The 27,547-nt window shown below is 44.3% G+C and overlaps 1 protein-coding gene across 2 annotated transcripts in view; it reads left to right on the top strand.

Moving 5' to 3' along the window:
• The window catches only part of HHAT (hedgehog acyltransferase), a 367,555-nt gene that overhangs the window by 290,729 nt on the left and 49,279 nt on the right, over window positions 1-27,547 (top strand). For both annotated transcript variants that reach the window (XM_018060771.1, XM_018060770.1), the window contains one exon: window positions 20,233-20,377. In XM_018060771.1, the coding sequence (XP_017916260.1) occupies window positions 20,233-20,377 (145 nt within the window). The remainder of the gene's footprint in view (window positions 1-20,232; window positions 20,378-27,547) is intronic.

Below are 27,547 nucleotides of genomic sequence, written 5' to 3'. Positions count from 1 at the left end.
ACTCTCCTCTTGCACTTTCAACAAGAGGCTCCTTAGTTCTTTGCTTTCTGCCATAAGGGTGGTGTCATCTGTGTATCTGAGGTTATTGATATTTCTCCCGGCAATCTTGATTCCAGCTTGTGCTTCATCCAGCTCAGCATTTCTCATTATGTACTCTGCATATAAGTTAAAGAAGCAGGGTGACAATATACAGCCTAGATGGACTCCTTTCCCGATTTGGAACCAGTCTGTTGTTCCATGTCCAGTTCTAACTGTTGCTTCTTGACCTACATACAGATTTCTCAGGAGGCAAGTCAGCTGGTCTGCGCATTCCCATCTTTTGAAGAATTTTCCACAGTTTGTTGTAATCCACACAGTCAAAGGCTTTGGCATAGTCAGTAAAGCAAAAGTAGATGTTTTTCTGGAATTCTGTTGCTTTTTTGATGATCCAGTGACTGAGCCACTTTCACACACAGTGGACTTGTCCAAGGGCTGGCTATTCCCTTGGAGATTCCATATACATATGATAATATATATTTGTTTTCATCTATCTGATCTACTTCACTCGTATAACAGGCTCTACGTTCATCCACCTCAGTTCAACTAACACATCCATTCCTTTTAATGGCTGAGTGATATTCTATTGTATATATGCACCACAATTTCTTTATTCATCTGTTGATGGGCATCTAGGTTGCTTCCATGTTCTGGCTCTTGTAAACAGTGCTGCAGTAAACATTGGGATACATGTGTCTTTTTGAATTATGATTTTCTCAGGGATTATGACCAGTGGTGAGATTGCTGGGTCATATGGTGATTTTATTCCTAGTTGTTTTTTTTTTTTTTTTAAAGGAATCTCTATACTGCCGTCCATAATGGCTGTATCAATTTACATTCCCAACAACAGCACAAGAAGGTTTCCTTTTCTCCACATTCTCTCCAGCATTTATTGTTTATAGAATTTTTGATGATGGTCATCTGACCAATGTGAGGTGATACCTCATTATAGTTTTGATTTCCATTTCTCTAATAAGCAATGTTGAACAATCAGAAAGATAAGTTAAGGAAACTATTCAATTCACTATTGAAGTAAAAAGAATAAATACTTAGGAATAAACCTACCTAAGGAGACAAACGAAGATCATGGCATCCAGTCCCATCACTTCATGGGAAATAGATGGGAAAACAGTGGAAACAGTGTCAGACACTATTTTTTTGAGCTCCAGAATCACTGCAGATGGTGACTGCAGCCATGAAATCAAAAGACGCTTACTCCTTGGAAGAAAAGTTATGACCAATCTAGATAGCATATTCAAAAGCAGAGACCTTACTTTACTGACTAAGGTCCATCTAGTCAAGGCTATGGTTTTTCCTGTGGTCATGTATGGATGTGAGAGTTGGACTGTGAAGAAGGCTGAGTGCCGAAGAATTGATGCTTTTGAACTGTGGTGTTGGAGAAGACTCTTGAGAGTCCCTTGGACTGCAAGGAGATCCAACCAGTCCATTCTGAAGGAGATCAGCCCTGGGATTTCTTTGGAAGGAATGATGCTAAAGCTGAAACTCCAGTACTTTGGCCACCTCATGAGAAGAGTTGACTCATTGGAAAAAACTCTGATGCTGGGAGGGATTGGGGGCAGGAGGAGAAGGGGACGACCAAGGATGAGATGGCTGGATGGCATCACAGACTCAATGGACGTGAGTCCGAGTGAACTCCGGGAATTGGTGATGGACAGGGAGGCCTGGCGTGCTGCGATTCATGGGGTCGCGAAGAGTCGGACACGACTGAGCAACTGAACTGAACTGAAGGAGACAAAAGACCTATATGCAGAAATCTGCAAGACACTGATGAAAGATGACACAGAGAGATATATCATGTCCTTGGATTGGAAGAATCAGTACTGTAAAACTGACTATACTACCTGAAGCAATCTCAGATTCAATGCAGTCTCTTAGATTACCAATGGCATTTTTCATAGAACTAGGACAAAAGATTTCACAATTTGTATGGAAACATAAAAGATCCCAAATAACCAAAGCAATCTTGATAGAGGAAAATGGAGCTGTAGGAATCAACCTTTCTGACTTAGACTATACTACAAAGCTATAGTAATTAAGACAGTATGGTACTGGCACAAAAACAAAATGCAGATCAATGGAACAAGATAGAAAGCCCAGAGACAAACCCATGCACCTATGGGCAACTTATCTTTGATGAAGGAAGTAAAAATATATAATGGAGAAAAGAGAGCGTCTTCAATAAGTGGTGCTAGGAAAACTGGACAGCTACATGTAAAAGAGTCATTTGTTCTGCATGAGATACTCCCAACAAGAATACTGGAGTGGGTCGCCATGCCCCCCAACTAGGGGATCTTCCCAACCCAAGAATAAAACCCATGCCTCTTCTATCACCTGTACTGGCAGGCAGAATTTTTACCACTAACACCCCCTGGGAAGCTATGGTTTTTCCAGTAGTCATGTCCAGATATGAGAATTGGACCACAAAGAAGGCTGAACCCTGAAGAATTGATGGTTTCTAAGTGTAGTGCTGGAGAAGACTCTTCAGAGTCTGTTGGACAGCAAGGAGATCAAACCAGTCCGTCCTAAAGGAAATCAACCCTGAATATTCATTGGAAGGACTGATGCTGAAGCTGAAGCTCTAGTACCGGCATCTGATGTGAAAAGCCGGCTCATTGGAAAAGACCCTGATGCTGGGAAAGATGGAAGACAGGGGGAGAAGGGGGTGACAGAGGATGAGATGGTGGGATGGCGTCACGAACTCCATGGAAGTGAGCTTGAGCAAGCTCCGGGAGGCAGTGAAGGACAGGGAGGCTGCAGTCTTGCTGTTGTTCAGTTGTTGAGTTGTGTCCGACTCTGCGACCCCATGAGCTGCTGTAGTCTATGGAGTCTCAGAGTTGGACACAGCTTGGCAACTAAACAACCACAACGTCAGAGTAACGCTGTCATCATCGAGAGGGTGGAAGCTTCCCATGGTTTTCTACTCTCTGAACCTGCTCCTATGAAATGGTAATTATCTGTTCCTTGAATATCAAGTAGAATTTGCTCAATAAGCACATCTGGGCAATTTTTCCTCTAGTGTAGAGCTTTGACCCCTGTCTCAGTTGTTCTATGTTTATGCTTTCTTTTAGTCTTCTGACTTTTTCTATGAGAATTTTAGATACTTTATACTTTCCAGATAAATTATCTTTTATCTAGTTTTCCAAATATTTGCCATTTATTCTCCAGTGATTTAAAATGTCTTATATGTCATTCCCTGTTTATTTCCCCTTATTTTCTTGTTTGGTCACACTTGCCAAAGTTTATCCATTTTATTGTTCCTGTAATCAAAGCTTTTAGTTTCAGTGAGTCTAATTTAAAGTAATTTACTGATGCATTAATTTTTGCTAAGCTTTGTTGTTGGTGAGCATACACTTCTTGATAAAATTTTTTAAATGTTTTTACACTGCTTTTTTGGCTTAGTACATGTACAGTTTGATTATGGCCCACATGTGTATGAACACTGTGTATATTCACTGTTTAGCAAATCTATTAGACAAGGCCTAATGATTCTTATGATAACCCGCAAATGACAGAAACTTTACCAATTTAATCATTTTTAAGTGTACAATTCAGAGTCATTAAATACATTCACATTGTGCAGCCATCATCACCATCAATATCCAGAATGTTTTTTACCATCCCAAATTGGAACTGAGTGCCTGCTAAACAATTACTCCTGTCACCCCTTTCCCCTCATCCCTGGAAACCACTATTTTATTTTCTTTTTCTATGAGTTTGACCATTCTAAGTGCTGTATATAAGTGGAATTGTGTAGTGTTTGTCCTTTTGTGTTATGATTATAACTTTCCATGCTGTAGTATCTATCAGAATTTCCTTTCTTTTCAAGACTGAGTAGTATTTCCATTCTCCATATATATCCTAGACTGTTTACACATTTATGCATTGATTGATATTATGATTGTTTCTGACTTTTGTCTATGGTGAATAACACTGCTATGGATATTGATATCCAAATATATGCTTTAAATATATACCCAGATGTGAATTGCTAGATTATACGATAATTCTATTTTTAATTTCTAAGAAACTGCCATGCTGTTTTCCTCAATGGCTACACCATTTTGCATTTTCATTAAAAGTGCATAACGATTCAATTTTTCCACATCCTCATTAGCACTTTTTTTTATTATAACCATCTTCATAGGTGTGAAGGTGTGGTTCTTGTGTCTCATTGTAGTTTTTATTTGCATTTCCATAATAGTGACATTGAACATCTTTTCATGTGCTTATTGACCTTTTGTATATCTTCTCTGGATAAATATCTAATCAAGTCCTTTGCCCATTTTTGAATTGGGTGGTTTTTCTGTTGTTGAGTTGTAGGAGTTCTTTATTCTGGATATGAACCCACTATTGATATGCAATTCTGAACATTTTCTCATTCTGTGGATTGCCTTTCACTCTGTTGATAGTGTTTGATGCAAAAAATTTTTAATTTTGGTGAAGTGTGTAATTTATCTCCCTGGGCTTTTTGGTATCCTATTCAGAAAATCATTGATAAATTCAATACCATGAAAATTTTTTTCCTATATTTTCTTATAAGAGTTTTATGGTTTCAATTCTGATGTTTAGTTTTTGGGGGGTTTTTTTTGGCTGTACCACACAGCGTATGGGATCTTGGTCCCCAACCAGGATTGGAACCCACACCTCCTGTATTACAAGAGTGAGGTCTTGTACTGGATCACCGGGGAAATCAGTGATGTTTAGATTTTTGATTCTTTGAATTAATTTTTGTATCTGGTATAATGTGAGGGCTCAGATGCGGTGCCTTGCATGTGGATATCCTGTTTTCTTAGCACCATTTGTTGAAGAATTTAACTACCCCAGCCTTTTTTGGTTTACATTTTCACAAAATAAATTTTTTTCATCCCTTCACTATGCAGGTCCTTAATGCTCAAGCGAGTCTACTGTAGGCATGATATAGTTGGATCTTGTTTTATAATCCATTTAGTCACTCTGTTTTTTGATTGGATAATTTAGTTCATTTACATTTAAAGTAAGACAAGGCTATGGTCCTAGTGTGATTAGATTGACGAGTTTTCTGTGAGTACGGTTTCAGTGTGTCTGCCCTCTGATGCCCTCTTGCAACACCTACCATCTTACTTGGGTTTCTCTTACCTTGGGCTTGGGGTATCTCTTCAGGGCTGCTCCAGCAAGGCACAACTGCTACTTCTTACCTTGGACATGGGTTATCTCCTTACCGCCGCCTTTCCTGACCTTCAACGTGGTATGGCTCCTCTAGGCCCTCCTGCGCCTGCCCAGCCACAGTTCCTAGCCTCAGGCTGGGGTGGCTCCTCCCAGCTGCTGCCCCTGGCCTTGGGCTCGGGGTGGTTCCTCAGGGTCACCGCCCCTGGCCTCGGGCGCTAGGTGGCTTCTCCCTGCCGCCCCTGACCTCGGACACAGGATAGCTCCTCCCTGCCGCTGCCCCTGACCTCGGACACAGGGTGTCTCCGCCTGGCCCCGGCCCCCCCCCCGCCCCCCCGCGCCGGGCCTCGGAGGCGGGGCAGCTCATCTTGTCCGCCGCACTGACCTTGGATGCGGGGTGTCTCCTCACGGCTGCCACTGACCTCGGACGTGGGGTAGCTCTTCTCAGCTGCCACCCCTAACCTCAGACGCAGGATGTCTCCTCCTGGCCGCTGCCCCCTGACCTCGGACGCGGGGTAGCTCCTCCTGGCTGCCCCTGACCTCGGACGTGGGGTAGCTCTTCTCAGCCGCCACTCCTAACCTCAGACTCAGGATGTCTCCTCCCGGCCGCTGCCCCCTGACCTCGGATGCGGGGTAGCTCCTCCTGGCTGCCCCTGACCTCGGACGTGGGGTAGCTCTTCTCAGCCGCCACTCCTAACCTCAGACTCAGGATGTCTCCTCCCGGCCGCTGCCCCCTGACCTCGGATGCGGGGTAGCTCCTCCTGGCTGCCCCTGACCTCGGACACAGGGTAGCTCCTCTCGGCCGTTCCTGTGCTGTCGCAGCCTGGCACTCTAGGCTGCTGCCCCTGATCTCGGACGTGAGACAGCTCCTCTCACCAGCTCTCGCCGCCTGCGGTTAGTGCCCCGGCTCTCGGCTCTCGGCTCTCATGTAGAGTCTTCTCTTGTGTTGTTGGAAGAGGGTGTTTGCTATGACCAGTGCATTTTCTTGGCAAAACTCTATTAGTCTTTGCCCTGCTTCATTCCGCATTCCAAGGCCAAAAATTTACCTGTTACTCCAGGTGTTTCTTGACTTCCTACTTTTGCATTCCAGTCCCCTATAACGAAAAGGACATCTTTTTTGGGTGTTCTAAAAGGTCTTGTAGGTCTTCATGAAACCATTCAACTTCAGCTTCTTCAGCATTACTGGTTGGGTCATAGACTTGGATAACTGTGATATTGAATGGTTTGCCTTGGAGACGAACAGAGATCATTCTGTCGTTTTTGAGATTGCATCCAAGTACTGCATTTTGGACTCTTTTGTTGACCATGATGGGTACTCCATTTCTTCTGAGGGATTCCTGCCCGCAGTAGTAGATATAATGGTCATCTGAATTAAATTCGCCCATTCCAGTCCATTTTAGTTTGCTGATTCCTGGAATGTCGACGTTCACCCTTGCCATCTCTTGTTTGACCACTTCCAATTTGCCTTGATTCATGCACCTGACATTCCAGGTTCCTATGCAATATTGCTCTTTACAGCATCGGATCTTGCTTCCATCACCAGTCATACCCACAACTGGGTATTGTTTTTGCTTTGGCTCCATCCCTTCATTCTTTCTGGAGTTATTTCTCCACTGATCTCCAGTAGCATGTTGGGCACCTAATGACCTGGGGAGTTTCCCTTTTGGTATCCTATCATTTTGCCTTTTCCTACTGTTCATGGGGTTCTCAAGGCAAGAATACTGAAGTGGCTTGCCATTCTCTTCTCCAGTGGACCACGCTCTGTCAGATCTCTCCACCATGACCTGCCGAAATCAGATTGATTATATTCTATACAGCCAAAGATGGAGAAGCTCTATACAGTCAACAAACACAAGACCAGGAGCTGACTGTGGCTCAGATCATGAACTCCTTATTACCAAATTCAGACTTAAATTGAAGAAAGGGAAAACCACTAGACCATTCAGGTATGACCTAAACCAAATCCCTTATGATTATACAGTGGAAGTGAGAAATAGATTTAAGGTTCTAGATCTGATAGATAGAGTGCCTGATGAACTATGGAATGAGGTTCGTGACATTGTACAGGAGACAGGGATCAAGACCATCCCCATGGAAAAGAAATGCAAAAAAGCAAAATGGCTGTCTGCGGAGGCCTTACAAATAGCTGTGAAAAGAAGAGAGGTGAAAAGCAAAGGAGAAAAGGAAAGATATAAGCATCTGAATGCAGAGTTCTAAAGACTAGCAAGAAGAGATAAGAAAGCCTTCGTCAGCGACGAATGCAAAGAAAGAGGAAAAGAACAGAATGGGAAAGACTAGAGATCTCTTCAAGAAAACTAGAGATACCAACAGAACATTTCATGCAAAGATGGGCTCAATAAAGAACAGAAATGGTCTAGACCTAACAGAAGCAGAAGATATTAAGAAGAGGTGGCAAGAATACCCAGAAGAAATGTACAAAAAAGATCTTCAAAACCCAGATAATCATGATGCTGTGATCACTAATCTAGAGCCAGACATCTTGGAAAGTGAGGTCAAGTGGGCCTTAGAAAGCATTACTACAAACAAAGCTAGTGGAGGTGATGAAATTCCAGTTGAACTGTTTCAAATCCTGAAAGATGATGCTGTGAAACTGCTGCACTCAATATGCCAGCACATTTGGAAAACTCAACAGTGGCCACAGGACTGGAAAAGGTCAGTTTTCATTCCAATCCCAAAGAAAGGCAATGCCAAAGAATGCACAAACTACCTCACAATTCCACTCATCTCACATGCTAGTAAAGTAATGCTCAAAATTCTCCAAGCCAGGCTTCAGCAATACGTGGACTGTGAACTCCCTGATGTTCAAGCTGGTTTTAGAAAAGGCAGAGGAACCAGAGATCAAATTGCCAGCATCCACTGGATCATGGAAAAAGCAAGAGAGTTCCAGAAAAACATCTATTTCTGCTTTATTGACTATGCCAAAGCCTTTGACTGCATGGATCACAATAAACTGTGGAAAATTCTGAGAGAGATGGGAATACCAGACCACCTAACCTGCCTCTTGAGAAACCTATATGCAGGCCAGGAAGCAACAGTTAGAACTGGACATGGAACAACAGACTGGTTCCAAATAGGAAAAGGAGTACATCAAGGCTGTATATTTTCACCCTGTTTACTTATATGCAGAGTACATCATGAGAATCACTGGACTGGAAGAAACATAAGCTGGAATTAAGATTGCCGGGAGAAATATCAATCACCTCAGATATGCAGATGACACCACCCTTATGGGAGAAAGTGAAGAGGAACTAAAAAGCCTCTTGATGAAAGTGAAAGAGGAGAGTGGAAAAGTTGGCTTAAAGCTCAACATTGAGAAAATGAAGATCATGGCATCCGGTCCCATCACTTCATGGGAAATAGATGGGAAAACAGTAGAAACAGTGTCAGACGTTATTTTTTGGGGCTCCAAAATCACTGCAGATGGTGACTGCAGCCATAAAATTAAAAGACGCTTACTCCTTGGAAGAAAAGTTATGACCAACCTAGATAGCATATTCAAAAGCAGAGACATTACTTTGCCAACTAAGGTCCGTCTAGTCAAGGCTATCGTTTTTCCTGTGGTCATGTATGGATGTGAGAGTTGGACTGTGAAGGCTGAGCGCCGAAGAATTGATGCTTTGAACTGTGGTGTTGGAGAAGACTGTTGAGAGTCCCTTGGACTGCATGGAGATCCAACCAGTCCATTCTGAAGGAGATCAACCCTGGGATTTCTTTGGAAGAAATGATGCTAAAGCTGAAACTCCAGTACTTTGGCCACCTGATGCAAAGAACTGACTCATTTGAAAAGACTCTGATGCTGGGAAAGATTGAAGGCGGGGGGAGAAGGCGACAATAGAGGATGAGGTGGTTGGATGGCATCACTGATGCAATGGGCATGAGTTTGAGTAAACTCTGGGAGTTGGTGATGGACAGGGAGGCCTGGCGTGCTGCAGTCCTTGGGGTTGCAAAAGGTCGGACACGACTGAGCGACTGAACTGACTGAAATGACTGAATGTACATGTTTCAATGGTATTCTCTCAAATCATCCCACTCTCACCTTCTCCAGCTGAGTCCAGAATTCTATCTTCTTTGCTGCTCTTCATGTAGGGTCATTGGTACTGTTTTTCTAAATTTCATATATATGCATTAATATACAGTATTTTTCTCTTTCTGATTTAGTTTGCTCTGTGTAATAGGCTCTAGGTTCATCCACCTGGTTAGAACTGACTCAAATGCATTCTTTTATATGGCTGAATAATACTCCATTGTGTACATGTATCACAGCTTCCTTATCCACTCCTCTGCCAGTGGACATCTAGGTTACTTCCATATCCTAGCTATTGTAAACAGTGCTGCAGTGAACATTGGGCTACATGTGTTTCTTTCAATTCTGGTTTCCTTTGGGTGTGTTCCCAGCAGTGGGATTGCTGTATCGTATGGCAGTTACAATCCCAGTTTTTTAAGACATCTTCAGACTGTTCTCCATAGTGACTGTACTAGTTTGCATTCCCACCAACAGTGTAAGAGGGTTCCCTTTTCTCCATACCTTCTCCAGCATTTATTGTTTGTATACTTTCTGATGATGGCCATTCTGACCAGTGTGAGATGATACCTCATTGTGGTTTTGATTTGCATTCCTTTTTTTTTTTTTGCATTTCTTTTTCTGGGTTTGAGCTGCATGAACTGCTTGTGTATTTTGGAGGTTAATTCTTTGTTAGTCATTTTGTATACTGTTATTTTCTCTCATTTTGAGAGCTGTCTTTTCACCTTGCTTATAGTTTGCTTCATTGTGCAAAAGCTTTTAAGTTTAATTAGGTTCCATTTGTTTGTTTTTGTTTTTATTTTCATTATTCTGGGAGGTGAGTCATCACAGTACTTGCTGTGATTTATGTTGGAGAGTGTTCTGCTTATGTTTTCCTCTAAGAGTTTTATAGTTTTTGGTCTTACATTTAGGTCTTTAATCCATTTTGAGTTTATTTTTGTGTATGGTGTTAGAAAAAGTTTTCTAGTTTCATTCTTTTACATGAAGTTTTCTCAGCACCACTTGTTGAAGAGACTGTCTTTTCTCTGTTGTGCATTTTTACCTCCTTTGTCGAAGATAAGCTGTCCATAGGTGTGTGGATTTATCTCTGAACTTTCTATTTTGTTCCATTGATCTATATTTGTCTTTGTGCCAGTACCATACTATCCTGATGACTGTAGCTCTGTAGTATAGTCTGGAGTCAAGAAGGTTGATCCTCCAGTTCCATTCTTCTTTCTTAAGATTGCTTTGGCTGTCAGGGTCTTTTGGTTTCCATACAAATTGTGAATTATTTGTGTCAGGTAGTGTATTTCTTGGTTGGCAGGGTTTTTCCTTCAGTCGTTTGAATATATTGTGATATTGTGCCAATCTTTCTGGCCTACAAAATTTTGTTGAAAAATATGCTAAAAGTCTTATGGGAGTTCTCTTGTACATAACAAGTTGCTTTCTTTTTCTGCTTTTAAGATCATCTGTCCTTAACGTTTCAGTTTATAGTGTGTCTTTGTGTGAGTCTCTTTAGATTTATCTTACTTGGTACTGTTTGGGCTTCTTTGATACAGATGTCTGTTTATTTCCCCAGGTTATGGAAGTTTAGTTTGCCATCATTTATGTGAATAAGTGTTCTCTCCCTTTCCCTTTCTCTCTTTCCCTTATGGGATCCCTTAGTACTTTAGTCTGCTTGATGGCTTTTGTTAGTCCCTTGAGTTCTCTTCACTCATTTTCATTCTTTTTTTTTTGGCTCCTCTGATTGGATGAAGTCTGTTGTCCTTTGAGTTTGCTGATCTTGTCTTCCTCTTGATCTAGTCCATTGTTGAGCTGTTGAAACCCTCTATTGAATTTTTCAGTTTAGACATTGTATTCTTCAGCTCTGTGATTTCTCTTTGGTACTTTAATATATTTTATGGATGTCTTTCACCAGGAATTGCTCCATGCCTAGCTGTACATTTGGTGCCTCCATGGGAGGAGAGGAGTTCAGGACCTTCTCATGCCACCATCTTGATTGACTTTCCTATTCTCTTTCAAGATTGGTTTGGTCATTCAGTTCAGTTCAGTTTGGTCATTCAGGGGTCCCTTAAGTTTCCATGCTTGGCTTATGTTAAATTTTTCTATTTCTGGAAACAAAAAGGTTTAGAATTTTGATAGGGATTTCACTGAATCTGTAGATAGCTTTGGGTGGTAATGTCATCTTGACAATATTAAGTATTACAACTCATAAATATGGGTGTCATATCTACAGTGTTTTGTAGTGTTCAGTATGTAAGTATTTTGCCTCCTTTGGTAAGTTTCTACCTAAGTATTTTATTCTTTTTGATGCTATTGCCAATGGAATTATCTATTTCTTTTTCAGAAGGTTTATTGTTGATCTATAGACATGGGATGGATTTTTGCCTGTTAATTTTATATACTGCAACTTTGCTGAACTTACTGGTTGTAACTTTTTAAATAGATTCTTTAGTGCCTTCTACATATAAGATCATGTCATTTCTGAACAGAGATCATTTTCATCCTTTAAATTTGGATACTAGCCCTGTTCATTTTTATTCAGCAATTCTGTATTCTTACTTTTCGTCTCTGAGGTGTCATTTTCTTGGGAGATATATTAACCCCCCTTATGTAATGGTGGATTCCAATTACTTTTTAAAAATCGAATTGTTGTTGCGAATATTGAGGTCCTAAAATTGACAGTTAGTGAGTATCTATCAACTGTTGCTAAAGGAACACATGCATGAAGTATTTGTGGAACAAACATTTCTTGAAAACCTACTGTGTATCTGACACCAAAGAGACAAATTTCTTGAAGATTTCAGTCTAAAGAAGGGGATGCTCACTGTTAAACATAGACGTGAAGTGGTAGCAGGGAGTATGAAGACATTGAGTTAGAGAAGCCCGTGTGAATCCCTGCTCTGTACTTACCAGCGCATGGAACCTGAACCTGGGGCCAGTTTACTTAGTTTGACCTTTTAGTCCCTCCTTTGTGAAATGGGAATAATTGTATGTACTTTGCAGTAGAACTCTTCTCATGGTGAATTTTATTACATTAAAAAATTGTGTTATCTAATATCTATAGATCAGTGCTACCTATCCCTTAAGTTATATGCTTATTCACTCAGTTGTGTCCGACTCCTTGTGACCCCATGGACTGTAGCCCACCAGGCTCCTCTGTTCATAGGATTTCCTGGCAAGGATACTGAAATGGATTGCCATTTCCTACTGCAGGGGACCTTCCTGACCCGGGGATTGAACCCATGTCTCTTGCATCTCCTGCATTGGCAGGCAGATTCTTTACCACTGAGCCACCTCGAAGGTGGGTAGTGGAAGAGTGAGAACACAGGGTGAGACAGTTCTGTCAGCCATTCCAGAACTTTTAGCAGGAACCTAGCCACTTAATATACGGCTTAAGCTTTCCGATTGTGCCAGGAACCAGTTGTTTGTTTAGTTATTTGAAATTCTTTCATAGGCTGCATGGATTTGGATCCCGAGTTATAGCCTCTTCTTCTTTTTTTTTTTTTAAACTCAGCAGGACATCTAAACTATGGAACAACTTAAATTGTTCTGTTTAAGTAAAACCAGCTTTGTCTTTACCACTGCAGTGACTCTCTCTCAGGAGTGTTACTGATAGTTCGATCTAAATCGAACTAGCAAACAGAGCTTAGAAAATTTAACTTCATTGGCCAGTGAATTTCTGATGCTCTGTACACACACAAGAAGGAAGTGTTACTTTCTGACTGCTTTTATATATTTATTTGGCTTGGCTCTAGGATGGAGATGGGATAGTAAGGAAGTCAGGAGATTCTGGAACTTACGTAAGGGAAAGGGAGAAACAGTTGTAAGATAATTATTGAGCACACACAGAGTCTGAGTGGGCCTTCAGTGCACAGATGGAAATACAGGCCACACTATCCTTCAGGAACTTACATGCTGGTGGGAACATGAGAGAGAAGGGTAACTGGTAAAACGCAGACTTTTAAGTGGAAATGACTCAAGTGCCTTGAGAAAGGCAGCAAGGGGAGCAGTGTCCTGGAAGGTTGGAACAGAGATGGGCAGGAACCCTGGAATGACTTTGGGGTTTGGGTCCTCCTAATCCTTAGCGTTTCACTCTGACCACTGTTCTCTTTCACAGGATACATCATTTTTCTTTTGCTGTCTTCGATCTCCTCTTTCTGGCCTGTGGGATGTCCACCCCTCGTTCGCCCTCCCTGGTGTGCACCAGTCTCCCCCTCTGCCATGTCCTTGTCCATCCTCTCTTACCCTCTGGTTAGCGTTTTTATTAGAAAATGAAAAACTTCAGTGATGATGTGGAAGAACTGTCCAGCTGCTCAAATCCACCCAGTTCCTTTTTTTAGCTTCTCCCCCACTTAAAAATAAACAGCATCAGGTCCCACTTGCCAAGCCTTTGTCACCGTCTCCAACAGCCATTCCTCCTCCCCATCTGCTCTCCCAGATGCTTAGCCTGTCCCCTCCTCCTGTCTCAGCCCTGAGTGCGGTCCCTCTGTGGACAAGTGTGGGGCCCACAGAGCACAGCAGCCCTCAGCCCCAATGCACCATCTGCCTCTCAGCCCCGTGGCCATCTGAGCATCCATTCTGACCCAGATTCCATGGACTGCAGCCCCCCAGGCCCCAGCTTGTTTGCCTGGCCAGTCCTGTGATTGCCAGGGACAGGATGTTGACTGGAAAAGATAGAGGAGTTGCCATGGAGATAAGAATAAACAGACATGTTGCAGCAGGAACTGCAAACTCGAGTGACAGAAGTTTAGTTGGGCCCTAGGTTTCCTTTGTTTGGGTTACATGCCTCACCTTTGGAATCAGTGTTTTAGACGGAAGTTTAGAGCCACTGCTGAACCGTCGTTAGAATGTTTCCGCCTGCCAGCTCTTCGTTTCTTCTGTCAGAGACAGCGAGCTCGCCCAGAGGAATGAGAGGTCTGTTCTAGGCCTGTTACCCAGGAAAAGTGAAAGTGTTAGTTGCTCAGTTGTGTCCAACTGTTTGGGACTCCATGGGCTGTATGTAGCCCACCAGGTTCCTCTGTCCATGGGGGTTTTCTAGGCAAGAATAATGGAGTGGATAGCCATTCTCTTCTCCATGGGATCTTCCTGACCCAGGGATTGAACCCAGGTCTCCTGCATTGTAGGCAGATTCTTTACCAGCTGAGCCACAGAGAAGGTACTTCTGGATGCCGTGAGGGGTTCACTGTTTCCAGACCCCAAGCCCACTACCCATTTCTGGGTCTGAAGAGTGGGTTATATTGATGTTAACATGGAAAGAAACTGCCCCAGCCTGTCACCTCGGTCAGAGTCTCTGCGGGAAAACTGGTCAACCTCATCGGGGAACAAAGTGGTGCCTTTCCGTGTGCTCAGCCTCCAGTTCTTCCTCTGTGCTCTGGGTTTCAGGGCTGTGGGTACGAGGAGATTGGAACTGATGGTACAACTTGTCTGAATGTGACTGAGGGGGCTCGGGAGGGCCCTCCTCTCTCTAATTTAATGCCAGATGGTAGAGAGGATTGGTTAGGGGGGGTCTGGCACTGGGATGTTGTAAAGGAATGCTTTCCCTGACCTGGGATGCAGTTTTCTAGGTCCCAGGGAAAAGGGGGCACGTTTTTGGCATTGTTCCTAATTAGAGGGCATCTCTGGTGGCTCAGTGGTAAAGAGTCCACCTACAAAGCAGGAGATGCAGGTTCGAGCCCTTGGGCGGGAAGATCTCCCAGAGAAGGAAATGGCTACCTCCAGTATTCTTGTTTCGGAGAAGGCAATGGCACCCCACTCCAGTACTCTTGCCTGGAAAATCCCATGGATGGAGGAGCCTGGTAGGCTCCAGTCCATGGGGTCACTAGGAGTTGGACACGACTGAGCGACTTCCCTTTCACTTTTCACTTTCATGCTTTGGAGAAGGAAATGGCAACCCACTCCAGTGTTCTTGCCTGGAGAATCCCAGGGACAGAGGAGCCTGGTGGGCTGCCATCTATGGGGTCACACAGAGTCGGACACAACTGACATGACTTAGCGGTAGCAGTATTCTTGCCTGGGAAATGCCATGGACTGAGGAACCTGGTGAGCAGCGGTCCATGGAGTCACAAAGAGTTGGACACAACTTGGCAATTAACAACAACAACCTAATTAAAGAACTCTGTATTGAGTTAGAAGAAAACCTTTAACCCTTTCTCTAGAGGTCACTGTTGTCATTCTAGGTAGAACGATTCTGTCCCACTCATTGCATTGTGTTTATGGTCTTCGGTCCCTGCCTATCAAATGCCACAGTAACCTTTTGGCAATTGTGTTGTCCTTGGGACGACCAAAAATGTCCAGCAGTTTCCAAATGTCCCCTGAGGAGCAGTGCCACTCCCAGTTTTTTTAATTTATGTTTTTGCTGCCAGAATATTGGATGGACACAATCTCATCTATCTTCTGAGAAGAGACCATGACCAGATGGGGCTCTCTTTGTCCTGATACATTGATGAAAATGAAACTCTGTTTACCAATCATTGCCTTATCTGATCAAGTTGGCAGTTCTTTACTGACATGATGGATCTTCATTGCACAATGTTTTTTTCCCCCTCCCAATTTAGTTTACAATTCCTCAACCTGAGTTCTCCTACCAAGGGAGTTTACAAGCACCTAAGCCATTCAGAAAACTAAGATTATGGCATCTAGTGCTGTTGCTTCATGGCAAAAAGATGGGGAAACAATGGAAACGGTGACAGACTTAATTTTTTAGGCTCCAAAATCGCTGCAGATGCTGACTGAAGCCATGAAATTAAAAGATGCTTGCTCTTTGGAAGAAAAGTTACGACCAACCTAGACTGTATATTAAAAAGTAGAGACTTTACTTTGCTAACAAAGGTCCATCTAGTCTAAAGCTGTGGTTTTTCCAGTAGTCATATATGGACGTGAGAGTTGGACTATAACGAAAGCTGAGCACCGAAGAATTGATGCTTTTGAACTGTGGTGTTGGAGAAGACTCTTGAGAGTCCCTTGGACTGCAAGGAGATCCAACCAGTCCATCCTAAAGGAGATCAGTCCTGGGTGTTCATTGGAAGGACTGAAGCTGAAACTCTAATACTTTGGCCACCTGATGTGAAGAACTGACTCATTGGAAAAGACCTTGATGCTGGGAAAGATTGAAGGCAGGAGGAGAAGGGGATGATAGTGGATGAGATGGTTGGATGGCATCACCAACTCAATGGACATGAATTTGAGTAGGCTCTGGGAGTTGGTGATGGACAGGGAAGCCTGGCATACTGCAGTCCATGGGGTCGCAAAGAGTCGGACATGACTGAGCACCTGAACTGAAGCCAGGAGGATGGGTGACTAACCTGTGAGGCTTGACCCTGCACATGGACCTGCATCCCAGAGGATATGAAGGATCACAGGGGTGATGACAGTAGTCACCACAGGACTTCAGGGGAGAGTGTGCAAAAGAAACAAAGTGCTTAAAGTGGAAACTTTGACCCTGAGGGTCCCAGGGATTCAGAAAGTTGTATTTATTGATGGAGCTGCCTGGGCCAAGGGAGTATACCCTTCCAGCCTTGCCCAGATGGCATTTTTGCTTCTGGAAACCTTGAATATGGTACTTAATCCCTAGGGTTCTTGAAAACCAGTGGCAAATGCCAGATGGTGCCCAAGATAGAAATCCCCGATGTCAAATCTGTCACCTTCCCCAATGTGTCCAGGGAACCTGAAGAGGAAAGATGGGATGCAGCCAAGATTTGCACCCCCTGTGCTATTAATTATTGCCCTCCTGTGGGTCATCCAGACAGGTTCTCTTTTTTCTTCCTTCTGGCCCATCATTCTGCCCTCCCACTGATTCACCATGAAGAGATGCAAAGTTCTGTCAAGTGTGCTTCTTGTTGGCAAGGCTAATTTTGTCAGTTCAGAGGATGGGGCTTTTAGTTAAAATTAAGTTTCTGGCTTTTCTGTATCATCATCTATTTTGTCTGCCACCCACGTGCCCCGGGGGTAATTAAGAATTGCCTGTGAGCATCTTCATTTCTCCTTAAGTCTTTCTGTCTTATTGGTTCCAACAGCCCATGCCTTTAACGTTCTTGTTAGTTTTCTAAAATAAATGAACTGTTTCTAAAGATTGAATTGTAGTGTGTCACTTCTGATTTTGCATCTTCCCTCTTGTCTCTGAGATCAGAGGCTCCTTTGTATTTGCTGTTATTCTGAGTTTTGTTTTTCCTAAGCCGAAAGAGGAACTTATTGAATCATGTAGCTGAGAGAGATACTGGGGTAATCAGAGAATCAAAGGAAGAGCCGTAGGAACCAGGGCCTCAGGTGCTGGAAAGAGGATCCCTGTGTGTCCAGCACTCACTCACCTTGGCACCTCTTCCCTTGCTGTGTCTCCTGTCCCCCCCCCCCCCAGCTTCTGTCTCCTGCCCCCCACCTGCCTCTCACCACACCCTGACCCTGGCCAGTACCAGGTAACCTGGTTGCTAAACACAGCCCCGTTTAGCAACCCAAGGCAAGGGGTATTTTCCTCGCTCGTTATCTCTATGTTGATTATTTAATATTTGTTACCATTTCTCACAAAAGGAGAACCACTTTGAGCTTTAACCAGGCAACTTGCGCTCTTCTGTAATTGACATTAAAAGGGGAAAAATCAATAGGGTCTTTGAATTCCCATAACAGGATATAAAGTTGGGGAAGCCTGATGGGGTTTAAACAGAAGTTCCTCATGTTCCTTAGACATCAGCTGTGTTATCAGTGGCGCCTGTACCAGAATTATTTGGGCACATTTATGTGGATTGTAGCCATCCATATTTTCTTGATCTATTATTCTAGATTTTCCCCCTTTCTCCCCTCTTCCCCTTTCCCTGCCTTCTTAGTCGCTGCTAACTGAATCAGTAACACTCAGGAAGTATCTTCCTCTGCTCAGAAATGTGGAAACTGGAAGATCAGTGTCTCCTCATTCTCAGAGGTTCTTCTTTCTGAACTTCTTTCTCCGTCGTGTCTGACTCTTTGCCACCCCATGGACTATACATGGAATTCTCCAGGCCAGAATAGTGGACTGGGTAGCCTTTCCCTTCCCCAGAGGATCTTCCCAACCCAGGGATTGAACCCAGGTCTCCTGGATTGCAGGCAGCTTCTTTACCAGCTGAGCCACAAGGGAAGCCCACGGATACTGGAGTGGGTAGCCTATCCCTTCTCCAGGGGAACTTCCCAGCCCAGGAATTGAACTGGGGTCACTTCCCTGGTGGCTCAGAGGGTAAAGCATCTGTCTACAATGTGGGAAACCTGGATTTGAGCCCTGGGTTGGGAAGATCCCCTGGAGAAGGAAATGGCAATCCACTCCAGTACTATTGCTTGGAAAATCCCATGGACAGAGGAGCCTGGTAGGCTACAGTCTATGGGGTCGCAAAGAGTAGGACACGACTAAGCGACTTCACTTTCACTTTCTCCTGCATTGCAGGCAGATTCTTTACCAACTGAGCTATCAGGGAAGCCCTCTCAGAGGTTAAGAGTGCTGAATTACATGCTTCATGTCCATTTCTCCTTCATTACCAGTTTCTCTGCTGTGTAGTTATCTCTGATCTGGTCCTGTTGGACAGCATCCGAGGTACTTGCTTGTCACCTCTTAGAGGAGGAGAGAGACTAGAAGTCATCTTGTCTGGTGGCCTCTAACCAGGGGCATGTCAGCATCACTTGAGAGCTTTCCAGAACAACCAGGTCCAGGCAGACAACTTAGTCAATGCCTGCTGTACAACTTATCTATGAGAAAGCCACGCCTCTCACATATGGTGGCAGCAAAACCATGTTCCAAAATGATGCTGGAGGAGAGAGCCATGGATGGGGAGCCATAGGGCAGCGGGTATATCTGAGCATGCAGACCAGACCTGGGGCTGGCGGGAGAGAAACGGGAGGGGTCGGGAATTCATTCCGCAGCACTTTTCAGAGGATGCTGATCAGGGCTTTCAGAATAGCCACAGGTGATCCTCAGCAGGGTTGCCAGGAATAAGTGTTTCCTGCTGGAGACACCCTCCGGCTTAGTCCTTTTGCCTGCTATAGATTTGGGTAATTCAGAATTTTGTTTGCCACTGGAGCACAGCTGAAATCAAACGCAAGTGACCCCAGAGATGAGCAGGCTTCAGGAATGATCTCTGGAACCTTTGCTCCCTCTCTGTGTCTCTAGCTCAGGCTGTGGTCTTTGTCAGAAACCCTGGGTTGTGCTCCACCTGGTTCTCATTCCAAATCTGCAGTCCTGAAGGGCACTCCCTGGGCTCAAACACGCCAGGCACGTCACGGTGATCTCACTCAGTAGGGTACCGGAAAGATGAACCCTGAAGAATAAAGGCTTTGTTTACTTTATGAAATCCTTGAGAAAATATTAAAAGGGGCGGGGGAAATGCAATGAAGACCTCGGATGGATGAGCGGAATTCTTTACCATCATTGCTGGAAAACGTCTCTCCAGTTTCTGCGTATTTCCAGCGCCGGCATTACCCACGATTATCTTATGCTCTGACAAGTTCCCTGTCAGGTAGCCTGGCTTCCTGAACTCTGATTCCAGAAATGGGGTTGGCTTGTTCTGATTCTGCTGCCTGCTCTTAATGGGGTTCCTCCTTAATAGTGGGTCAGATTTATGGGGGAGGGCCTTCCCAGGGTCTGGTTAACTCCCTCAGAAGATCGCCCTGATCTTGCCTCATCACATGGCGTTGTTCTTATTGTCGTGGAGAGCAGTTTAAACAGTTCTTGTACCTGTAGATTTAATGTGTAGAAAACGTGTGGAGCCGTTTCAGCTGGATCCTAAGCAACTAGTTTTGGTGTTTGTGTTACACGTGTCAGAAGGAAGCCCGTTTTGGCAGTAAGAAGCAACTCGGGAGTGTGTCACTGCGTTCCTTAGACCAGAATGAGCATCTTGCAGAAATAGTAATTTTTTTTTTTTAAAAAAAAAGCTGTTTAAATAACAATCTACCTCAAGCTGTAGAAGGAGGCATCCTGAGCTGGTAACAGAAAGGCTGCGTGACATCTCAGCCCGATTTCTTTCCACCCTTGTGATGAGATGCCTTCTCGCCTTTTCCCCCAGGCCCAGTTCCTCTCCCCAGGAGCTCGCCGGCGATTGCATGCCGCTCTTGCCTCTTGTTCCACCTCCATGCTGATCCTGTCCAACCTGGTGTTTCTTGGAGGCAGTCAAGTCGGGGAAATCTACTGGGATAGGATCTTCATACAAGGTAAGGTGCTGTTTTCAGACAGCTTCTTGTTTCCCGCATTTATGCAGTCGGTATCACATGTGGGGCAGGAGGAGGCATTCCTTGCCTTGTCCGCGGTGTGTGACCTGTAAAAACACCAGCCAGGAGCAAAGTCCTGGGTTTAGCTGTGGCTTTAGCTGTCCTCTATTTTGATGTACCTCTTGTCTGCTATGCTGATACTTAACTTCAAAATGTACCATCCAACTCTCAAAATCCGTCTTTCCCTGCTGCTAGGTTATGTCTCCAACTTAAACATTTTTCCTAATCTTCCCTACTGTCTGTAGATCAGCCTTCATTATACTGCAGAGTCTGACTTTGTTCCACTGACGACTCTGACAGTCCTACCAGGAGAATGTCCTAGAAGCCCCTTTGTGGTCTCCTGCTGCTGTGGGCACAGTGCCTGGTTGGCCGCACCTCTTTGTTGTGGATCTTTTCGTCTGGACACTGGTTTGCTGGCACCAGCAGCCAGCCTCATGTTTAATGAACATGTATTCAGTGTTCATATATGTCTCCGTGTCCACAGTAGCATCACACCTGCAGCAGGTAAAGTGCTAGTTGGTGGGCGTTATTGTGAAAAGACTGCATTAATAGTTGGTCATCCTTTATTTGTGGTCACCATCTCCTTTGGGCTAAAGCTGAGCATTACATCACGTCCTGAAAAGAACTGGAAGAACAGGAATGACTCACAGAGCACATTACTCAGCCAGTTCACCGTGTGTTCAGAGCCAAGATCCCTTGTTCTCTTGCCCTGACCAGTGACATGCTTTTGTGCTTTTGGTTTGGCAAGTTTTGCCAAGTGGTGATGACGTGACCCGGTCATGGCTAGGGTGTTATCTCTACCTCTGGGTCCTCAACGAGCCAGTGATGCTTTTCGCATCAGCAGTAACCCGACACAGCTGCATGGTCCCAGGGTGCCAGGTCGTGTGTGTAAACTGTGGCAGGCTTGGGCGAGCCAAGCTCAGAGGGACCAGGAGAGAGCCCTGTTCTCCTTTCATCTTGTCACCCCGATAGCCCTTTGATCTCGCTCTCGGAGAAGTGTTTTCACTGATCGTTCTTGAAAAGACCAGGTCATTTGTACATGGAAGCTGTCCTTGAATGAAGATGGGAGGTAATGGGGCACAGAGGACTGAAAGATAAAAAAAACCCTCCTCGAGGTGGGCGACAGAGCTGTTGGCTTTTCTTGCCTCCTCCCACCATGCCTAGCACAGTGCAGAGACCACGATGACTCTGAAAATACTGACTGGCGCTTTACTGGTCATCTGAGCCAGAAGGCTCTAATCTTGGCTTCAGTAAAGAAACACTCCAGCTGTTTGCTGCCTGCAAGGCGCTGAGGAGACAAGGGTGGAAGAACCACAAATGAGGGAGCCAGACGTGCAAAGAGATATGTGTCCGTAGAGTCAGATCACCGCTGGGCCGAACGCACGAGGGACTGCTGGAGGTCGCAGAGTGGAGGGCTGACCTTCCCGTGGTGGAGCCCCACAGGGGAGGGGACATTTGAACTGGAGTTTTGAGCAGTAAGTCAGAACTTGCCAGATAAAGAAGGCAGGTATGTGGGGGTAATTAACGTTAGGGGCTTGGTCAGATCATCCCAAACTCCCAGTAATTTTTTCCCCCATAGAATTTTATTCCTTCAGCAGTTCAGTGAGGGTCCAGAGACTCTTTCTAAGCGGTATCTTCAGGACCTAGATTGTTTTTGTTCTGATTCTTCACCTTCTTGTTCTGGCATCACGGAGGAGATGAGAACACGGAGCGGGTGGTGTCACCAGGTACTAAATGTCCCCGCCGGAAGTGACACTAGCCATCTCTGCTCACATTCCATTGGCCAGAACCAGTCATGTGACGACCGCCCCCCCCCCCAGGTGCAGCGGAAGACATGGGGGAGCGCACAGGTTCAGTGGACTGTGGCATGGCAGGACAGGGCGCATGAGACAAGCCCTGGAGGTACCCAAGAGGCAGTTAAAAATGTGAGCTGGCGTAGGGCAGGAGGGGGGCACAGAACCACTGAGACATGGGAGACAGGGCATGAAGGTGGCGGTGAGGCCATGGGAGTGAATACAGTTCGCCAAGGAGCATGCCCAGAGTGAGAAGAGATGAGGTGGGTGGTAAAACCTGGGAATGCTGGCCTTTGAAGGGACAGAGAAGAGGTAGTAGCGATAAGATGTTTATCCTCTTTCTCAAAGGCATGAAGATCAAAGCACGATTTGTCCTGTCCCCCCTGGAGCTAATAGCAGGCACATTGGGGAGCGGGTGTTGGGGCTCTGAAATACCTGGTCTGCTTCTGGCTCCTATTGTGATCTGCAGCTGGCTCTCTCTGTGTCCTCCTTGGAGCTGGGCGCTAGAGTCCCAGGGGAATGCTTCTCTGAATCTGGAGGGCTCTAGATCCGTTTCTGTCTGGGCTTTGAGGCCAGAGAAGCTCAGCTCAGAAGGCATCGTCTATGTCAGAGACTGTTCACAATGGCATGGCCCCATCCCAGCTAGTCTGTCCCATGGGTCCCCTCAGTAAGGGTAGGTTTCCTGGAGTTTTAGCAATTACAGTCCTTGTTTTCCCACTGTGGATGTTTTGTCCCCGAGTGATTGAATTTAGATATCTCTTGGAGGAACATGAACCAGATGGTGCCAAACCCACTATCCTTGAGAAGTCTGGATTTCTTTTCATAATGAATCTGATTGACCTGATAGAAGATTAGTATGAATATTCATGTTTTGGTACAATGAAGTATTCATACATTTATAGGATACTTCCTCAGACTCTGCTGGGGATATCATGTTAGTTTTCTTTAAAAAAAAAAAAAATTTGAATTCTGAAACTCATCTGGCCCCAAAGGTTTCAGATGAGGGACTGTCAAGCTATACCTGAAGCTGCTGATGGATGAGCCAGGACCTCAACATCCTAGTTGTCTTGGACTGCTTCCTTTGGCCATGTGATCAGGACCTGTTTTTCTAAGACCCATCTCTATACATTGAGGAAAAAGGGACAAAGCGAGTGAAGAGAGGTCTCTTTGTAGAGAATGTAGAGTAGTTAAGCTCAGTCTTTAGATTTCCAGGTTTCATGGGGAGGTAGCCCTTCCGCCAGGGGTAACCACCCTGGACCCTCTGTGCCTTGGTGGGCTGGGACTTGCTGAGACAGAGAGGAATGGTCCGCCACCTCCTCCCAAGGTGCTCACGGGGCACGGGGATCTTGGAGGAGGTTCCCAGTGCCCCTCAGCAAATGGGATGTACATGCACACGCGTCTTCGAGGACAGCCTCATTCATTCTCAGGAGCCTTTGCCCAGGATCACCAATGTCTCTAGAAGTATCTCATGATTAGCCTGGAGGAGCTATCTTAAGGTCGGTATCTCCATCTCCAGTTCACTGCTTTAGACATGGATTTGTTTGCTTTAAGCTACAAAGCTTGTTTTAATATATATCTAAATATTTAGCTTACATAGATAGCTCTCTCCTGATCTCTAAACCATTGGTGATGTGAGGCAATTAAAACCAGACCCTTCCCTTTCTGCTGTGCACAGTGCCCTGCTGTCCTTAAAAGTGGGCAGTGCCAGCCATGGGATAGAAATGCTGACTGACCCTCCAGGGGTCTCCTGCATGTCACACACAAGCCATCTGTATCAGTGTTATCTGTGCTGTGGAGATTGGAAAAGTGATGTTCAGTTAATTCAGTGGAGAATAAAGATAGTGTATCTTTGCCTTCAAAGAAAATCCTCCAACCTTTACTGTTGAAATTTACTTTAAGCAGCTTGAGGAATGTGAATATTTAAGCCTATTTTATATGTATTTACAGAAACTTAGCTGTGTTTAGGGTTCTGAAAAACTGTGGCTGAGGATTTGGTCCCTGAGCCTGCTGTGGAAGGGACCCTGCTGTATCATGCTTTGCAGAGGCAAAATTCAGTGACTCTGAAAAGCATTTGTTGATGGCAGAAGCTTTCTCATGTCTGTCTTAAGTCCTTGACCTTGAAGTGTGAGTTGATTTCTTGAACAAGCAGTTGATGACTACTCTGTAACTCAAAAGTATCATTGCATTACGACTCCAGATCTGCAAGACCATAAACCAACTGTGTCTTAAGCATCCCAGCAGTGCTTTGTTGTCCAGACACAGTGAGGAGGAAAGGCAGCCAATAGGGATGGGTATTTAGAAAAGAGCTGGATTTAGAAAAGGCAGAGGAAGCAGAGATAAAACTGCCAACATCCGTTGGATCATAGAAAAAGCAAGAGAATTCCAGAAAAACATCTACTTCTGCTTTATTGATTACACCAAAGCCTTTGACTGTGTGGATCACAACAAACTGTGGAAAATTCTTCAGGAGATGGGAATACCAGACCACCTGACATGCCTCCTGAGAAATCTGTATGCAGGTCAAGAAGCAATAGTTAGAACCAGACATAGAACAACAGACTGGTTCCAAATTAGGAAAGGAGTACATCAAGGCTGTATATTGTCACCCCGCTTATTTAACTTCTATGCAGAGTACATCATGAGAAATGCCGGGCTGGATGAAGCACAAACTGGAATCAAGATTTCTGGGAGAAATACCAGGAACCTCAGATATGCAGGTGACACCACCTTTATGGCAGAAAGTGAAGAAGAACTAAAGAGCCTCTTGATGAAAGTGAAAGAGGAGAGTGAAAAAGCTGGCTTAAAACTCAACATTGAAAAAACTTAAGATCATGGCATCCAGTCCTATCACTTTGTGGCAAATAGATAGGAAAACAATGGAAACAGTGGGAGACTATTTTCTGGGGCTCCAAAATCACTGCAGATGGTGACTGTAGCCATGAAGTTAAAAGAAGCTTGCTCCTTGGAAGAAAAGCTATGACCAACCTAGGCAGCGTCTTAGAAAGCAGAGACATTACTTTGCCAACAAAGGTCCGTCTAGTCAAAGCTATGGTTTTTCCAGTAGTCATGTATGGATGTGAGAGTTGGACTATAAAGAAAGCGGAGAGCCAAAGAATTGATGCTTTTGAACTCTGGTATTGGGGAAGTCTCTTGAGAATCCCTTGGACTGCAAGAAGATCCAACCAGTCCATCCTAAAGGAAATCAGTCCTCAATATTCATTGGAAGGACTGATGCTGAAGCTGAAGCTCTGATACTTTGGCCACCTGATGCCAAGAACTAACTCATTGGAAAAGACCTTGATGCTGGGAAAGATTGAAAGCAGGAGCAGGGGATGACAGAGGATGAGATGGTTGGATGGCATCACTGACTCGACAGACATGAGTTTGAACAAGCTCCAGGAGTTGGTGATGGACAGGGAAGCCTGGCGTGCTGCAGTCCATGGGGTCGCAAAGAGTCAGACGCGACTGAGTGACTGAACTAGAACTAGGGATGGGTACGTCTGGCAATCCATCTGGCCTAAGGGCGCTGGGAGCTTTATAGTGTCATCTGGGTGCAAAGTTGTGTTCCTTTTGAAAAATCCATCTATTCCTGTCAACAGAAGACATGAATTTTGTAAAAAAAAAAAAAAAAAGGCGGGGGGGCTAATCATTTCCTAATTGTGGAGCCACAGATTCTGCGTTTGTTGGAGGTGGTAGAGACCTGGCTTCCATCAACCATTCTTCTGCCTAACTACACACACACATGTCTTAGGGTACGTATAACATACACACACAAGTAACACACACACATACACACATGTAACACACACACACTTTCCCCTCTTTCTTGTTGCCTGATCTAGGTTGGCAAACTCCATCTCAGCGCTTAGCTCCCGAGGGTCCCCTGTACCAAGGCAAGGAAAATTTGGTTGTTTTCCCTCCAGATTGCAATGAGAGATGAGCTAGTCATTTTCTTAGACAGGTCAGAACCTTTACACTCTGCATATTGGCTTGCTGTCTCTAGCAGAGAAAAGGGACAGTGTATTTTCTCCATGATTACTAGCTTGTCCAGGCAGTTTATTCATCTCCTAGCTCAAATGGCTCTGGACAGGTATTTCATTTAAAGCCAAGCTGGGATATTGCACTGGAAATTCCAGAAGGTTATGGTTAAAGAGAAACTCATTCCCCTCACATCTTATTACATTCCTGGGACTGAAATTTCATCTTTGATGAGAGAAGATAGAGGGCACATGTCACTCACTGTCTCAGACATCTTCTTTGTGTTGACTTATTTCATCTTCTTCACTGGCCCTGCTTTTGACATGGAGTTTTCATTGCTCTGACTGATTCTGCTTCTGCCCCACTGCAATTTCCAGAAGAATCTGAGGAACAAGAGCTTCCCACCCATTGTATTGCTGGTGAAGTCAACATGTTGATATAAATTAAGCAGTTTATCCATGGGTTGCCCATTGGTCCATTACAGGCCATTCTTGGAATTTGGATTTCAGGACTTTCGGATGCCTTTGTTTCTCCTTTCATCTTTGCCACATGGTCACCCAGATGTTGTGGACATCATCTTTCCTAAAAGTATTTCAGGCCAGGACACTAGACATAGGGCATGAGGAATAGAGAGTGGGAGTTCTTATCCAGAAGTGCACCTGGATTATGGGAAAGCTGAGAGAATTTCTATTACGATATCTCGAAGGGAGTTTGAATTATCATTCATCTAGGTCCTACTTTCTGTGAGGTCATGTGACAACTTTTTCCTGTTAACTAGGAGTTTTTGTGAATTCATTTGAGAAGAGTTTTTGGAATTTGTGGACATTTTAAAGTGTCTTTAGATAGAATATCAAGTGAAGACTAGTATGGTTAGGCACAGTTCGTTGAATAGAAAGAAAATTATGATTCTTACTGATTTGAAGCCTCTACCTCTCATTGGCCCCCAGTTATTTATATGCAGTGTGAGATCCACGTGCACATTATAATCAGATCATTATGTGTGCACTTTAATACAATATTGTATGTCAATTAAAGCTCAATAATTATGTCAGTTATTTCTCAATAGAAAAAAGGCACATTACAAACGCAGTAGTAGAATTAAACCAAAATAATTTTATAAAAATTTAAACATGTCCCCTTTGTCTTCTAACTAAATCTGGTATGTACTTGATATATAAGAGGATATCTGTACCAGGATTCCCAAGTCTGTACTCTAAGGCCCACATCAGGAAGTCACGGGATTGCTGTGCAGGTGTGGTTTCTGAAATGAACACACATCCTGGAATTTATATTATTATTTTGTTTGCTTATTGCAATTACTGTTATACTTCCAAAGGGGTAC

Source organism: Capra hircus, chromosome 16, assembly GCF_001704415.2.
Source record: "Capra hircus breed San Clemente chromosome 16, ASM170441v1, whole genome shotgun sequence".
In the NCBI taxonomy this organism is placed as follows: Eukaryota; Metazoa; Chordata; class Mammalia; order Artiodactyla; family Bovidae; genus Capra; species Capra hircus.
Note: the sequence above shows the minus strand (reverse complement) of the source record. Positions and strands in the feature narration are given on the sequence as shown.